Source organism: Cricetulus griseus, assembly GCF_003668045.3.
Source record: "Cricetulus griseus strain 17A/GY chromosome 1 unlocalized genomic scaffold, alternate assembly CriGri-PICRH-1.0 chr1_0, whole genome shotgun sequence".
NCBI classification, from domain to species: Eukaryota; Metazoa; Chordata; class Mammalia; order Rodentia; family Cricetidae; genus Cricetulus; species Cricetulus griseus.
Genome location: NW_023276806.1, coordinates 184102420 through 184119668, shown reverse-complemented (window position 1 = coordinate 184119668; position 17249 = coordinate 184102420). Strand labels below are relative to the sequence as shown.

Here is a 17249-nt window from a genome sequence, read left to right as displayed (position 1 = left end):
CCAGCAAATTGGTCCAGTGTGGAGGTCTGTGAGCTGGGCCTCAGATACCCTGGCTGGAAGCTCAGCTCAACAGGTCCTGGCCACTGTGGATGTGGGCCTTCGTCCTCTCTGCTTCCAGATCTCATTCAGAGAGCAAGCTGAGGAAGGACCTTTACAGACCTAATATTTGTAGCTTCACCCCCATGATCCTCTGTAATACCATAACACCACCATGCTATTATACCGTTTGTCATGCCATCTTTTTATAATAAATTTATTTATTTTGAGACAGGGTTTCACTGTGTAGACTAGACTGGCCTTGAACTCTCTGAGCTTCCTTCCTGTCTCTGCCCTCCTAGTGCTGGGATTAAGCTCTTGCATCACCTTGCTGGTGTATTTTGAACACTCTGCTCTTTCCTTTTCCTATTGAGTCTTGGCTGTTTTCCACCTAGGCAGCAGTAACTCTTACAGTACTGTGTCAGCACCTGTCTTTGGAGCTTGCCCAGCTCTCACCTTCTCTGTCAGTAGCCACCTCTTCCTGCTGATACTTCCTTCACTTGGCTTCCTGGCAGGGTTCTTTCTTGGTTTCCTTTTCCCCTCCTGGAACTTCCCCTGGCAAACTCTTCATGCCTGGCAGGCTGGCAGGCTAAGGTGCAGAGTTAGTGCTCCAGGGCATCCATCCTCCTTAGACCTTGCTAACTGGCCGCTCCTAACTGCCTATTCCTAGTGCTAGCTCCCCTGACTCTCCTAGTCAATGACTGTTAGCTTCTTCACTCAGTCATCTACTAGACACCTAAAAGTTAGGATGACTAGAATCAAACTCATAAGCTTTTTGCCCCAACCTGCTCCTTCTGAATTCCTACCCTTGAGAATAAATGGCAACAGCATCTTTCTGAGTGATGAAGGTAATCATTGTTTCCTCTGCTCCTGTCACACATTTCCACATATTAATACCTCAGTCCTCAGTTCAATTGTCACTCTCCCCCAAGTTACTTGCCTTGCTGCTAGCCCCTACAGAATGTTCACAGTAGCAGCCTAGCTGGTTTGACCTCTTCTCTTGCCTCCCTGAAGTCAGCTCTGGCTTTTCCTCTTTACATGTTTTGTGCTTGCTTTCCCCCCAGGGTTACCTGCCCTCTCACCTTCATGTGGCTGCTCAAACCATCCCTTCTCTATCAGGGACAGCTGTTACCTTCTCTCCAGCCTCCATTTTTCCTTCTTTGCTTCTTTATAACAGTTACCATTACTTATTAGACTTATTTGGTTGCGTATTTTGTCTTTCCCAGTCTGAAGGTCCCAAGGCAAGCATTTCCTTCTACTCTGAGGTGTATGGTACAGGATTCTGCAATTTCCCAGGAAATGTTGAAGTAAAAAACTACTTCCCTCATGAGTGACTGAGAGAATGGCAAAGACTTATCTCCATATCCAACTTTAGTTTTCTAAGGTCATAGAAATGGGAGCTGTGGCTCCACTTCATACAAGTGTGTGTGTGTGTGTGTGTGTGTGTGTGTGTGTAAATGTATGTAACTGTGTGTGTGCACATTTGACCACTTGGCATTTCAAATACCACCACGTACCACAGTGTTTCACATGCTGGACATCCAGACTGCATTGCAATGTCCATTTTCTTTTAAATAAAATGTTGTCAATATGTAAATAGAAACTTTTTGTTTTCTCCTCAGTGTCTTCTATTTTTACCGTCCCAAATGTGAGATTGCAACCTGAAGCTGGAGAGAGTATGAGGGCCTTTGGAAAAAACAATAGTTATGGCAAAAGTCTATCAAACAGCAAGCACTGACAAGCTGACATTCTCAGGAGAGCACAGGTAAGAGACCCTGATTTACTGGAAAGTAGTATTTACTATAGACATGGAATAGACCTATTTGCCTCTGAAACTGCCTTATGAGTCCCAAGGGCTATTTTCGAATTTATAAAACATTCGGCCGAGGCAGAGACCAATCAGGAATGTGAGTGGTCAGTGTTTTCAGGCACCTCCTAGGCTCTGTGCCACATGCAAATCATTGAGTCACAAGCATCTATCTTAATTGCTCTTGAATCCATCATTGGAGTTAGTAAAGTTCCACTTTGAGCTGCACCTAAACCACAAAGCTGTTTTGTTTGACTAATTTTTTGCTGACATTTTAAAAATAGGAAATTTCATATAGAAGTCTACATTTCTAACTTTTCATAAAGGATCAACAACTCTGACAATACTCAACTTCCGTCCCATCAGAGGATTTTATTGTGATAAGAGAGAATGCCCAGGCCTGGCAGTGGTGGTGCACGCCTTTAATCCCAGCATTCGGGAGGCAGAGGCAGGTGGATCTCTGTGAGTTCGAGACAAGCCTGGTCTACAAGAGCTAGTTACAGGACAGCCTCCAAAGCCATAGAGAAACCCTGTCTCAAAAAACCAAGAAAAAGAGAGAGAGACAAAGAGAGAGAGAGAGAGAGAGAGAGAGAGAGAGAGAGAGAGAGAGAGAGAGAGAGAGAGAGAATGCCCAGTCCCTGTTTTAAGATAAGCTGGCCACTGGGCCTTCCTTGGTTTCTGATTCTTGCCAGGCCCCTGGCACAGACCTATCATGGTAAAACTTTGGGTTTCATAATTTAGTTCTTTGACCTCTACTGTTTTGCACATAGGAACTGTAAACTACCTTGGTGATATGCAGGCATGTCTGCCTATCAAGTCATCACACATGCCCAGTGACAAGCATAAGACAGCAATATCTGAAGGACTATCTTTCTGGGTTACCAGAAAGCAATGTCTTGGGTTTTTTGTAACATCTCACTCTGTTTGTTCATTTGTTATTTCAAGTAAGGGTTTCTGTGTAGCTCTGGCTGTCCTGGAACTCCCTCTGTAGACCAGGCTGGCCTCAAACTCAGAGGCCTGCCTCTCCTACTGAGTTGGGATTAAAGGCATGCGCTCCACACATCTCACTCTTAAGCAAATAGAGAATGAACTTCCATTGTGAGGAAGCCTTTTTTATGTGGGTTCCTGTAAATCATGTTCATCACTTCTCTGTGTTCCATAACTAAGGGTTGACTGGGTCTGTATGGAGTGGGGAGTGTAGGCCAGAGATTGATGTCAAGAGCCTCCCTCAACCTCTGACCTCTGTCGACCTATTTTTTAAGGCAGGATCTTCCATTTAACCTTGGACTCTCTGATTCAGGTAGACTAACTAACTATCCAGCCAGCCTTGGGAATCCTCCTGTCTCTGCCTCCCTAGCATTAAGATTACAAGTATGCCATACTTGGCTTTTTTTTTCTTTTTTCATGTGTTCTGATGGGGAATGGTCTGGTTTTCTCCTATTTGGAAATATGGTAAGAAGCTAAGTGGACAGATGGCAGACTGCAAATTCAAACTGCACCCAGCCCTGTGAAAGACCTGCCAGGATCTTCAGCAATTTCAGAACTTAGCTTTTCATGCTCTTAGCATGGATTTTGCTCATCCAGGGATGCAGTAGAGATTTATGTTAATTTGGAAGGGGGTAAGATTCCTGGTTAAAATATGGCTTGTAAAGGCTGATCAGGGGCTCTTAGACCTACAGCTTTACAGAAGAGAGCACATCTCTTCCTTCAGGCTATTGGATGTGTGGTTACCTGGAAGGACCTTCACTCAGTGGTATCTGGGACCCACTCTGAGGAGTAATTGGATGGATAGACTGGGACTATAACTAACCAGTTTCTGACCATTAGCCTCATGTTTCTGAGAACAGTTTGATTCCTGAGAGTTGTATGTAGCATGCATATTTTAAAAGCATTTAGTCCCCATGTTACAAACTCCTCAGCTGATTCTGTAGAATGAGAACAAAACGTGGGCTCTCTTTTATTGATTCACGCACATGAGCAAGCCTGAATTTCCATCACTGGACCATATGTGTCTTTTCTTCTTGGCACTCCTGAATGCTCCTGATCTACATAGTCAAAGCTACAATGGTGTGTTTAAGATCAGCTCATTCTTGTAAAATCAAAGGGAGCTGACTGGGCAGAGCATTATCCAGAAAGATTCAAAACTTGCTAGCTGAAAAGCAGTTTCCAAAGGTGCTTGGGACACTGTCCACTGTGCACATAAAGCTTGCAGTATGCTTCCTTACACTGGATCCAGAACTGGATCTACACGGAATGATTCTTCTACAAGTGTTTGATAACAATACAAATAGTTTCCCTATGAGTGTTGTCCTCATCATGTCAACTTTGAAGGCTTCAACGTTATCGTTACTCTAGCTACCACATCTGATTCAGTAGGCCACTAATGAAAGATCGTTTTGTTTTCAGCAAAGCTGCAGGAAATCAGGATTCTAACATGTCTCTGTCAACAGAAAAAGAAATAATCTTGGTTTCTTACTTTTGAAAATCTAACTACCAAGTGTCTCCCTGCTAGAGATCAAATAATGTAGCCTGTTTATTGGTCGCCTACAGCAGATGGCATGGGTTCTTTCTGACCAGCAAATGAATTGCAAACTAGAGATATTATGAATCTAAAAGCCACATTAATAAGCAATTCTCAGAAAAAAAGATAGAATCCTCTAGTCTTTGAGTTTCTGGTTTTTTAAATTTTTCCATCACTTATTTAGAGCAGTCTGTGGCATATAAATATATGGAATATCTCAGTTTTATAGCACCCATAGTGACTGGGAAGGAGAAAGAGGGGAAGAGCTTGGGGGCAGAGGGAGCCTGAGTACAGGCTAGAGTTTTAGCCACTTCCCTGTGTTGACCTACAGGCTCTTGGTGTGGAACTTGCATTGTATCCTGCTGGTTTTGAAATGAAAGGGACTGGACAGGCAGAAATGCTTCCAGTCCTAATATTTCTCCTATGCCTCCATGCCACATTATTTCTTTCCTTGCAAACCAAGGTCACTCCAATTATTTAATTAATAATGGATTTACATAAATTGGCCTTAGTGGAAAAGCTAATGAGATGCATTTTGCATTCCAGAAGAAAGCAATGTGAGTTTGAGAGACTGTGGCAAGATTACATGAGAAGAAAACCACAAGTGCCTGGGTTAAGAATAGGGAGAGCTACCATGGGTGATGCAAGTACTTACATTTTGTTACTCTCTAGAGAAATCCCTAAGCTGTTTCGTAGCTTGTTCCCACCCATTGGTCAACTGAAGAATTGAGTAAAACCTGAGGGACTCTCAAGTGTACATAGAAAATTTTCTTTCAGGAGAATTCTGGTGGTGGTATTGAATACTCACATCCATTAGTAACACATAAAGAAATACCAGCCATCACCTGAGCTAGGCTGAATTTTTCAGTCGTTCTAGATTGGCAAAGAAAGTGTTGGTTACTGTCTACTTCTACAAAATAAAGGGATAAATCATCCCCTTTCAGCGAATCAGTCAGTCTTTGGACTCCATTAAAGTCATTGTAAACTTACAAATAATGTGTCTAGTGAATGAAGTAATAATGTTTGGTCCAATTGCAAGAGCTCACTCTGCAAATGTTGGTGATCTCCTTCTGTTCCAGCATATCCTTAATCCTCATTATTTAAGAATTACATGGCAGTGAAGCAGTGGTTACACTGCTTACCTTAGTCATTTCCTAAAAGTGATCTGTTAGGCAAAGATACTAGAGTTAATTGCTCAAGGAACTTTCATTGAATAGGATCAGGGGCTTTGTTTTCTTTGGCATTTCATTTGTTTGCCATATTCTTTCCATGACTCAGTATGCTGGTGTTACACCCTCTGAAAATAGGCATCTCACATTCTAGGATGCCAAAAGCTTGCAGAGTTCCAACTTAATTTCTAGGGCCCATGAATCTGTATTTTTACAAGGGGGTCATTTACAAGGGGTCATTAATTGATAACTGAGAGAGGGAAAATCAGTCTTCCCCTGGGATGATCTCCCTAATTGGTTATCTAACACCTAGTGATCACCCCTAACCACATATACATAGGAGCAAAACTAAATGGACTCATTAGTGTTGTGCAGTGTTTTACTCTTTTGACTTTTTGAGGGGACCACCACCCAGCTCCCACATAAATCACACACAGAGTCTTATTATTACTTATGAACGCCCAGCCTTAGTTTGGCTTGTTGCTAGCCAGCTTTTCTTAACTTAAATTAACCTATCTACCTTTGACCTCTCTGAGCTTTTATCTTTTTTACCTCTGTATATCTCATTTTCCTTCTTACTCTGTGGCTGGGTGGCTGGGTGGCTGGGTGGCTGGGTGGCTGGCCCCTGACATCCTCCTCTTTTCATTCTCTTGCTTTTCTCTTCCTTGTTTCTCCTTCTATTTATACTCTCTGCCTGCCAGCCTTACCTGTCCTTGTTCCTGCCTCGATATTGGCCACTCAGTTCTTTATTAGGACCACCAGGTGTTTTAGACAGGTACAGTAACACAGCTTCACAGAGTTAAACTAATGCAGCATAAACGAAAGTCACACACCCTAGAATAATATTCCCCAACACAGTACATTGTATTTATGTACTTATTGTGCGTGCGTGCATGTGTGTGTGTGTGTGTACTGGATGGGTTGGAGAGAGGAAAAGGAGAGATGAAATAAGTACAGTATGTATACATGAAATTATTGAAAAAATTTAAGAACTCGAGGGGGTCACAAGTAGTGAATTATTCACTAGATATTCAGGAATTATATATTAATAAAGTAAAATAAACAACTCACTTGAGTCGGGCAGGATAAAGATAAATAGGAAAATATCATTACATCACATGAACCAAGATAATTTAAGTGTCATTGTTTACATCCCCCCTTTCTTTTTCCTCCTTTTCCATAAAAAAGAATGGTGTCATGGTTTGTAATACAGTAACTGTGTGTCCACTTAAAATTGTTTTTAATTCATTTCAATTCAACTTATATATGTCTTCCTTGGTAGAATTTCGAGTGCTCTATAGTTGAAGTGTATGGTCACCATGTCTGAGGAGACTGGGCAGACACAGACATTTACAGCATCTCACAGTCCCCTTCTGGGCACTACTGATGGAGAACATGTCTCCCATCCACCTTTTTAAGGAGAAATCAGGAAAACTGAACTGAACTGAATTCATCGAAATAGAGTGTTTTGGTGCTAGATTAAAATCATTTCAGAAGAACGAAGACTGTGTTCAAGAGAGGAAAGAGGCACATGCCAAAGTAAAAGGAATAGAGTCAGAGCCAGGTGACTATGAGTGGCATGAAAGATACATGCCTGGTGTCCACAGGTGTGACAGAAATGAAGGGAACCTAACAGGGCCATCACTCCCTGTTAGCAGTGAGGGAAGGGCATATTGACAGTCTATAAAGCTGCCCAGACAAGCTTCACAAAGACTGGACTGTCAGACAGAATCCAGAAGCAGCCTCCATCTGTCTGCCATATTGACTCTGAAAACTACTCTAGGCTATGGAGCCACCCATGGCTCTCCTCCATGCTGTGACATTGTGGTGGCTCACTTTTTTGGTCTGTGTCAACTTGTACCATCTTCATCTTCCCCTAACTTTGTAGCTTTTGATGCCTTGCTTTTGCTTCCTTGTGGATCCCTGTTCCTCTCTCTTCCCTTTGTCTTACTTCTGGAGGAGTCTTATGGCCTCGGTTTTCAAACCCTTCTAGAGAGCAGCTCCCATTTTTATAACCATCATCAAGAAGTAGTAAGTGAAACTATTGGGTCAGCCACTCCTTTTATGAGCTACAGCCTGATTTCCAGGCCGCTTGGAGGTCAGCACTGACCCTGGTCTGTCCCACTTGGCTGTAAATCAGGTGGCCCCTGGTTCATAAGGAACCTACAAAATGCAGCCCTGATTTTGTCTGTCCCAAAAGCTTCTGTGGAGTAAACCACATAAGTAGAATGCACCCTGCCCTGGCTGTGTGAGACAAGGTTAAAATCAGGCTCACCAGAGGAAGGCTCAGCTTGAATATGTAATGGCATTTGTACCATGCAATATTTCAGATCCTTACTGTGAGATATTTGGTGCTGTTGACTGAAGATCTTTGTTGTTGTTGTTAAGTCCTGTTGTACTTTCTCAGCTACAGATGCAGAGGGAGAGAATGGCTATTAGGATGTATCACAATCTTTATTCAAGTGGTAAATCTTGGTTTCTTTCAGGAGAAGGAAGATCGCCGTCTTTCTTCTTGTTGCCAGGACTGTTACTCTCTGCAGGATCCAACAAATGTTTCTTCTCAAGCAGCTGCAGTTTCATCATTTCTTTTGTCTTGCATAGTTGACAACATTTGTGGAAATAATAGGAATAGAGGAAAGAACACAAGCATCCTCCCAGGCTTTATCTGAGGAGTGCCCTGGTTGTTGTCATTGCTCCAGCTGGACTGGAAAACCAAGACAGAACTCTACATTTGTTCTGTGAAATTGCATGATGCACGCATGATGTTTGGTGCGTGATGTGTGATGCGTGCTCTAAGCACTGATTAAGAAGATGCTGCAGCCATGCTCGCTCCCCCCCCCCAACTCCACACCATTTACTGTAATGGAGTGACCACATGAGCTCCAGCACAGCTAGGGCTGCACCCTGACAAATGTGTAAACCACAGCCGCTTGTTGCAACGTCCGAAGCTTGGCTACCCCTACAACTTGGCCCCCTTCCTTGTTGAGGAGTCTGTTGTCTTCCAAAGGGCTGCAGAAAGGCTAAAGAAGTTTGCCTCTTCTGTGCCCTCCTACCTCCTTCCTTTTCTTGGGGCACCTCTAATGTGCACTCTGCATCATTACCACCCCACCTCCACATGTGAGTGAGCAAAAGATTCAAGCCGCCACTATCTAAGAGCGGAAAGAGTTCTAGTGTGTTCCAGGAGTGCATTTGTAAACAGCTTCATTTTGTATTGAAATAATAGACTTACAGAAAAGTTATGAGAGCAATGTAACAATCCATTCCCCCACTTTCCTAAATACCATTCTCTCCTTTTCTACCCCATCTCCGCCATGCATAAAAGCAAGTCAACTTTTTATTTTTCTAAACTGTGTGTTATTCACCTGTTGACCCTTTATATTTAAATAATAGATTGCATTTATCTTTAAAAACCATTTGGAGTGGTAGTTTTAATATTAAAAGTAATGATAGCTCTTTGACCTTGCTTTTCTATATTTCATCATCTGATTAGGCGTGGTTTTTATTTGTTTATTTGGTTGGCTTTTGTTTTGCTTATTTTTGTGGCTTTTTGTTTCGGGCATTTGTTGCTTTGAGGTTTTGTTTTTTAAATGGCTGAAAGAAAGGAAACTGGTTTGATACTCTACAAACAAGCTCATTAGCCCATGGATCCTAAAACAGATTTTCTCGTGTGTATGTGTGTGTGTTTGTGTGATTCAGCAATTCCAGATTAGAAGATTTTCAAACTGTCAGTTGGACAGAGAAAATTACACTGTAGCTTGCATCTTCTGGCAGCTCAAAGCCCAAATCAATTTCTAAGGAACTTTTTGCCAACAGCATAATCTGAGTAAAGTGTTTGCATAGATAGAGGCATAGATAAAATAACTAGTAACCAAACTAGATTTCATAATGCATGGCTTCACCTGTGGCTGTGGCTATCATCAGCTCAGGAACTCTATTCTTCCTTCTCTTGTAATATTGATTCCTAAGGATTTGGGGGTACAGAAGGAATTGTCTATGCCCTAAGAGCACCATATTGTATTATTAATACCAGGAGAGCAGCTGAGCCCCACCAGACTGTCTCTGTGGTCTCTTGGCACTCTAGGAAGTGTCTGAGCATAAAAGGAGGCTCTTTGAGCTGAAGTGGGCTGATGGTCTGAGCTGACATTTTAATGCATGGAGGGCAATGTATAAGTGACAGTGACAGTGTTGAGAGGGAACGGCAGAAAGAAGCTCAAAGCCACACCCATTATCCCACAGATCATCCTCATTTTTCCCTCTGAGGTAAGCAAGCTTCATCTGAGTGGGGAGTGGGATCAAAGGGTTCGATATTGGACCTCAGGCACCAAATTTGGGCCTTAAACAGATTAAAATTCTAGAAAATCTCACCCAAAATGTATTTCAATAAGCAATGTTAAACATTTTAGCTAAATTGTTACAAGTATAATTAACACAAGGTTTGTGTTATTCTGAGAGGCTTTTATGGATAAAGCTTTTACGAACATGAATTTGGTTGTGAAAAGGAATAATTTACTGAGTCTCTTTTGGAACTTAGAATGGTTGCTATTTCTACCAACACAAACTACGCATGCACGCACAAGACACACACACACACACACACACACACACACACACACACACACACACACACACACACACTCAGTGCTCCACATCAAAGACTAATTTTTCAATAGTCCTAGAGTACTGAAGATACAACGTAGAGATTAAAGCCTTACTTTTCCACCTCTGGAAATATTATCCAAGGTCTAGAACAAAACTAAAACAATACAGAGTTAGAGAAATTGGTGGAAATGTGTCTCATAGCTACATCACCACATAAGCCAAGTCCTGGCCCATTAGCTCCCAGAGTTGGGTGAAATTTTCCCTTGTGAATTAGCACCATTGTTTTTTAAAGTAGTTTGTGTTCTGTGTAGTGCACTTGGATTTTTTAATTGCTCTGGATTATAATTTTCAGTGTAATTAGTAAAATGCCCTCAATTACATGATTATCGTAAATGAGGCTATTGGCTTAATTACTATAAATGTGAAAGATGCGTGGTTGCCGTGTGCAGCTAGAGCATGTACAGTGCTTCCTTTATTACCTACAGTGGTGTAATGATAACACATAATTATGCTGTATCTCCCTTTGGCCAACAAATCTCCATAGTAAGATACAGAGTTGTGAGCCATTGACAATAAGCCACCCACTGGACCCTTCTTTGTGAAGTAATTGGGTTATTCTGTGAATGTAATTGATACACTGATTCTGTGCAAGCTGGATGCACCTAAATGTGAAAAAATAAAAGTTTACCTCATTGAATAAAAATGCTCAACTAACTAAGTTCTGTGAGTTTCAGGAATTTAATCCTTCCTAAGTGTACCTGTTTGCTTTTGTGCTCATGTGTCATGCACCATCCATAGCAGTGGCAGCATTAAAATATGCCTGAGGACAAAAAGGGGGGCTTGTCTTGGCTGTGACTAACATTATAATCATCCTTGGTTTACAGATGCACACTTAACAAGCTTATAGCACATAATTAATTCTGCAAAGGCTGCTGTTTGACAGAGTGGGATTATGAGAATTGCATATTGATAGTGGCAGGAGAAAATGAATCTATTTTCTCTGGGTAAGGTGGGGTATTATTGTGTTCTTTAGAAACTGGCACATCTCAGAGGTGTTGCTCTCCAAATGATCTCAGGATGGAAAGAAATCAGTAATTACAGAGCCAGGCATTCAGTTCTGTCCTAATTTTCCCACCAGTTTTTCAGTGCTTCAGCTGCCTCAGAGACTTAAAGTATTCTCATTAGGTAGCAGCAGAGGCAGCCGCAGCACTGACTCCCTCATTCTCTCACTCGCTTTTCTTTCTTCCCCTTTCCATTCCTGCCTTGGGAGTGACTGTGAAGATCATTTGCTGGAATGATTGGCAGGTTAGAGGATTCGATCAGATGAGTTCCTCTTAGTGCAGGTCAAAAAGGCTAGTTAGCAGGAGCTGTCGAAAAATGCCAGCAGCATTCGAAATGGGAAATGTCATGACTTCCAGGCAGGGGGTGCCACCTGGAACAGAAAGCCCTCAGCTCATTAGCTAGTTACAGGATGCAGGCTTAACTTGAGGGAGCGAGGAAGGAAAGATAATACCCAATAGGGACAATGATTGTGAAGTGGAATTGATTTCATGTATAATTTGTTTATCACTAGAGGGGACAAATGCTGTCCTTCTGACATGAGCAGAGCAGTGTGGACTATGAATGAAGCAACTTAGCATAATCTGCTGGTCCAGCTTCGGATTTAAAGAATGCAAACTTCTTTCTTCTTAACTGTGAAAATGATCAGGCCATGTTACGTTAATTAAAGCTGACATATTCTAAAATGTTTTATCTGTGCAATTGTGGCGACTCCACAGACACAGATAGACAACTTTGGAAGAGTGAGGTGTGTGGAAGACGAGCTTAGCTGCAGACTGAATCCTAAGAGGACTGGTGTGTTTATACTCTCTGCTTAGTAACGCTACACAAATCCAACCAGGCTTCTCGATTTACACGCTGTTTTGTTGGTACAGGAGACCCAATGCCTTCTGAGATATTTACGTCTGGCCTGCATTAAAATAGAGAGGTAAGCTAGATGATGGATGACTGCATCATATTTTGGAACATAGCTAAATTTTTAATCCTTGCTTTTCTTAAAGGGAAAGCTCCACAGTTTCACTACTGCCTAGAATTGATCTACACTCAACAATTTGCAAATAAAACTAAACAACAAAGTAAATTAGCCTACAAGTTTAAAATATAAGAGCATAGTGACAAAGGAGAAGATGGTGTTTCCTCACATGGACTCCTGTACTAGGCCCTGAATTCAAACCTCCAGTGGTTTTTACAATGAATTCAATAGGTCTTTGTGGGAAGCCTTTACCTACATAAATTCTATTAGAAAGTGTATTTTCTTTTGATAAGAGGTTTTATGATATCATTCATCTTTTGCTCAGAGATCATCATCATCTTATTTTTGTCACAAAGGCCTCAGCTGCAGATCTTCCTGGCTAAACACTGCCAGTGCTTACTCGGTGTCCACTTTCTGCCAACATATGTGTTCAAATGTCTTTGCCCTGGGCTTCTCTTTCCCCTTAAGGATTGAGACATTTTATGAGGCCATTATTAAGTAGCCAAGACTGTTTTTATCAACCTCCCCCAGACTGCTGTCTACTGTGAATAGCACTCTTAAACCCTCCCCCTCAAAACCCCAGTGCAAAATTCATTCTCTTCCATATCTCGCATAAAAGCTTAGCATTAAGCTACTGTATATAGCTGTCAAGTTGTACTGCATTAGTTCTTTCAAATCAAAAAATTGAAACATCCGTGAGAATCCATTCATCTCTCCATGTGAGAGTTTTATTGTGTACTCCAGAAACTGGCCTTGAAGGGAATATATAATTTTTTTCATATTTCTGTATGAAAAGTGGTTCACCTAAAATTAACATTATTTATCACTAATTCAGTCTGTTATGACTGGCATAATTATTAGAAAAAAATGAATTTTTAAACTGGGGACCTGAGGAGTGCCTCAGATCTATGAGTTTTGTAGGAACAGTTTTTATATTGTTTTGTTTTGTTTTGTTTTGCTTTTCCTCAGTGCTATGCACAAGCAACCACAAGATAGATAGATAGATAGATAGATAGATAGATAGATAGATAGATAGATAGATAGATAGATATAGATAGATAGATAGATAAGCAAATAAATAATATTTTTAAGAGTCGGTTGTCTATAGTGGGTTTTTCAGGCTGTCACTGTCTTTTAGGTAGGCAGCTCTAACTTCAGAGGTGGCTGTTGCTCAGGGAGAAGATGCTCATGCCTGGTCTCATTGCCTTTTCCCCCCCTCAGCTCAATGCTGCAAAGCCAGCTCTGTGTTCACTACCTTGGTGGACTCTGATATTTTGAATTCTTTGTTGTCCCCCTCTGATCAAGCTTGGCATCCCTATATTGATCATTCTCTTGGTTAACCCTTTCTGGGGACTGTGTGAGCATTGCTGAAGTCCACCTTCGGGTTTGACAATTTTTCTCAGACAAAGTTCCTTTGGGTTCCAGGAAAGTTAGAGGCAGCCTGGGATTGTCCCCTGTGTAAAAAGACATCCATCAACATGCTGCATTTACCACACAGGTCCCCACAGAATCAAAATGGTTTTCGTACAAGTCCTCAAATGTTGCCTTTTCTCCTGTGTTGGCACTTGTACCAGTGAGCTAAGGCTTCAGTAGTTAGCCAAGCCATGAATTAAGGCAGTGCCAACAACAGATGATTCCTGGGAGTAACTTTCTTCACTGCCACCAATTAAAACAGTTGAAAGGCTAGTTCCATTCAATACTGTTCTTAACGAAAAAATGAAAGGTATTTATTTTTATCAAGTCCCTACACTTGGGTAAACTTCTTTGAATATTCATCAATAATCAATGACACATTTGCATAAACCCCATCTACTTCATCTCTAGGTGCCATGTCTGTCTCAGGAGGGAGGTCATAGGTACTGAGGTACACACTGATCTAGATGCCTTGACTTCCAGAATCTAGGATTTAGTCCAAACAAACTTGCTAACAATGGTTTTTCAAACTTGGGGTAGCTTTGACTGTATTTTCTCATAAATGGGGGTGTATTTGGGGGGGAGTTTGCCATTCCTGGAAAACAGCATTCAGGAAAACTAGCCAAGGATGGCTGCTGCTGTTGATAGGATTGGAGTTCTTGATAGAAAATTAGAATTTGAGACAGTCTAGAAAACTGTGATTTGTCATTGTGAGCTAGACATTTCCAAAATCTTTTTAAGCAAGATAGGTGGTGCTGAAAGAAAGTAAGGTTTTTTCTTTCTTTTTTGAAAATTTCAGTTAATAGTACAGTGTTCTAATGTTTGAGGTCTACAGGAAACTTTGTTTTGTTGTGATGAAAGTTATCTAGAAAAGTTACTAAAATGTGTCCTTTCCCCTAGTTATATGTCTCTGAGAGGCGAGCACATTTTTATCATTTTATGAAGCCAAAACAACATATCATAGCAGATTAATTAAATGCAGCAACAGTTATGAGAATCTAGATTTTTTTATTCATTAAAAATGAGAAAAATGTAAATGATTATAAATAATTATATAGGCTGGTTTTATGTTGTACTTTTGTTAAGGTTTTTCCTGGTTTTTGAGAGCAATGTCAATGTATAGCCCAGGCTACCCTCAAACTTGTCACACTCCTGGCACTGGCTCCAAATGCTAGAAGTCTAGGCATGTGTCTCTACATTTCAGTAAAGAGTGGTGCTGCCCTCTTGCTTGTTCTGTTTGGAAAATATAGTTATTTTTACTAAAATAACATTTTGATGGTAATAGTAATGGTATTTTAGTGAATGTAATACTATGTGTGTGTGTCTGTGCATACTCGTATGTGTATGCTTGCTTGTACATGTGTGTGTGTGTACTCACACACATGGGTGTATGTGTGAGTGTGTGCATGTGGTATGAGTGTGTGTTCGCGCATGTGTGTGTGTAAACATGTGTGCTTTTGGTATGTTGTGGGGGGAGGCCAGAAATAACTTTATAGAGCCATTTCACTTCTTCCACTTTTACATGGGTTCTGGGAGGATTGAACTCAGGTTACCAGATTTGCCTGGAATGAACTTTTACTTGCTAAATTCAATGAGTTTAAGTAAACAGTCTTAACTCTGAATGTGTCAAATATCACCAGCTACATTCAGTGTAAGCAAGACCTTGTTGAGTGTCTTACATTTTTAGAGTGCAAAAGAGTTGAAAGACCATTAATGAAGAGCTGCTGTCCTGTCTGAGTAGTGATATATGTCTACTGCGGTGTACTGTTCACATTGGTTACATTTTTCCCTTGAAGAAATTGCTATCCTTGGCAAAATTCCTTTTGCAATATAAAATTACTCAATTCTATCAATTTAATTTTGTGTTTCCATTTCCCTGGAGTACAACAAATACGTGTGTGTTCACATAGCTATCACCTGAAAAATCATGGTAGTGTGTGTCATTTAATAAATTTTCATGGTGAGTTGACAGATTCTTAAAGATTCTTGCTTTTCATCTGTTTTGAGGGTAGTCATAGCTCATAGAGATATAGGCACTTTTAGGGTTCAGAATCCAAAATAGCTGAGCATCAGGAGGATTCAGTGTAGTGTTATAATTTTTTTAGTTCAGTATTCTTAAATAATCCTATATTTATAACGTTAAGCCGATCCAGTATCTCTCCTTATGGCCTCCTTTATAACCATAGTGCATTTACCTCACTATGAAATTGGCCTATATACCATGCTATTCATGGCACTACATCTCTGTTTGGATTTTGCCCCCATGACCTTCTTTTGCTTCAGCCCCATCCAGGGTGTGCCGCATTTGTTCTCCATGCATCCTTAATCTCCTCTGGCTACATTTTCTCCAGCCTTTCCTCTTTATGATCTTAATGGATTTGAGGAGATTGCTTGGTTGTTTTGTAGAATGTCTGTTAGAATATCTGTTCATGAGTAGACCAGGATTCTGAATTTGGAGGAAGACTGCCGTGAAGTGAAGCAGCTGAGGTCATCTGTTGATTTGATTATCTTTCCAGTACAATCTAACCCTCAGAGTAGTGTTAACATTTCACGATTTCTTCATCTCTTCACATAGCCTGCATTAGTTTTTAAAAATTTTGCTAAGTCAGTCAATAGCCATCGTATTGAGTCATTGAGTGAGTATTTTTTTAAGTCAGCATGGTACAGATCTTCATAATTCTGGGACACAAATGTGGTCGTTTCAATTGGAGAAGATAATGGGAAAAGTTGAGGGAGAAATTAATTTTGCCAGAGGGTTTTGTACAAATATTGCCAAAGGAAGCAACTTTGACCAGAAGGAGGAGTTGGAATTTGCATGGTCATGAAGGAAAGGAATGGTGTTTTCTCTATAATGTTGTAAGTTAATTTGTTCTTCAACTATTTTATGCATTTATATCATGCATTCTGATTCTTCTTGCCCTACCTTCTCTTATCTTCCTTCCATTCCTGTTAGACCTATCTCTTCCTTATAAATATATTTCCCACATTCATGTCTTGCTGTTTTGTTTTGTGACCACTGAGTTTAACCAGGACCATCTATGTAACAGGTTTTGAACTGTTGGAGCCGGGTAGGCTCACTGGTGGATATACAACTGAAGACAATGATTCCCCATCAACCAGATTCTATCAGCGGGGATGAGTAGGCCCCATGGACCCTTCCTGATTCATGTCTGACTCTCAACAGGGCCAATGTGGTGCAGGCCTAGTGCAGTTAACTGCAGCTGCTGTGAGTTTGTGATTTCAATGGTTGTGTCATACCCAGAAGATGACACTTCAGGGCCCTTCTCCCTGTCTCCCAGCTCTTATGTTCTTTCTTCCCCTCCCTTCCCCCACCCCTGCTGTTCCATGAAGAGGAGTGGCACTTTAAAAGAAAGGAATCAAACCCCCAAAGCAAAGCCCTGGCACAAAGTTCAACTTCTTTTAGGAATGTTCTAGAAGAAAGCAGGGAATTTAGAGTCAGCAGAAAAGGGACTGCAACAGCTAGTTGGATATAGATAGTGAAGGATCTTTGGGTTTAGATTTTAACTATTCACATATGTCAATACTAACTGGGCTGAGCAGAGGGCAATGTTGTAAGAAAGACCTGTTTTCTAGGTTGTTCTAGGGAACAAAAATTAAATAGTTCTTGGTTGATGGAAAAATCTTCCAGGTAAATAATGTTATCACCTGACC

At 40.9% G+C, this 17249-nt stretch overlaps 1 protein-coding gene across 7 annotated transcripts in view; it reads left to right on the top strand.

Annotated features, from left to right (window-relative positions):
* Cdk14 (cyclin dependent kinase 14) overlaps positions 1-17249 on the top strand; it is a 554492-nt gene that overhangs the window by 471627 nt on the left and 65616 nt on the right. For 5 of the 7 annotated variants that reach the window (XM_035450611.1, XM_027391584.2, XM_035450609.1 and 2 more), the window contains one exon: positions 1659-1801. In XM_035450611.1, the coding sequence (XP_035306502.1) occupies positions 1659-1774 (116 nt within the window). In that variant the 3' untranslated portion in view covers positions 1775-1801. Of the gene's footprint in view, positions 1-1658; positions 1802-8019; positions 10851-12066; positions 12120-17249 lie in introns of those variants that run through there. The other 2 variants (XR_004771639.1, XM_035450610.1) reach the window with 2 other exon arrangements.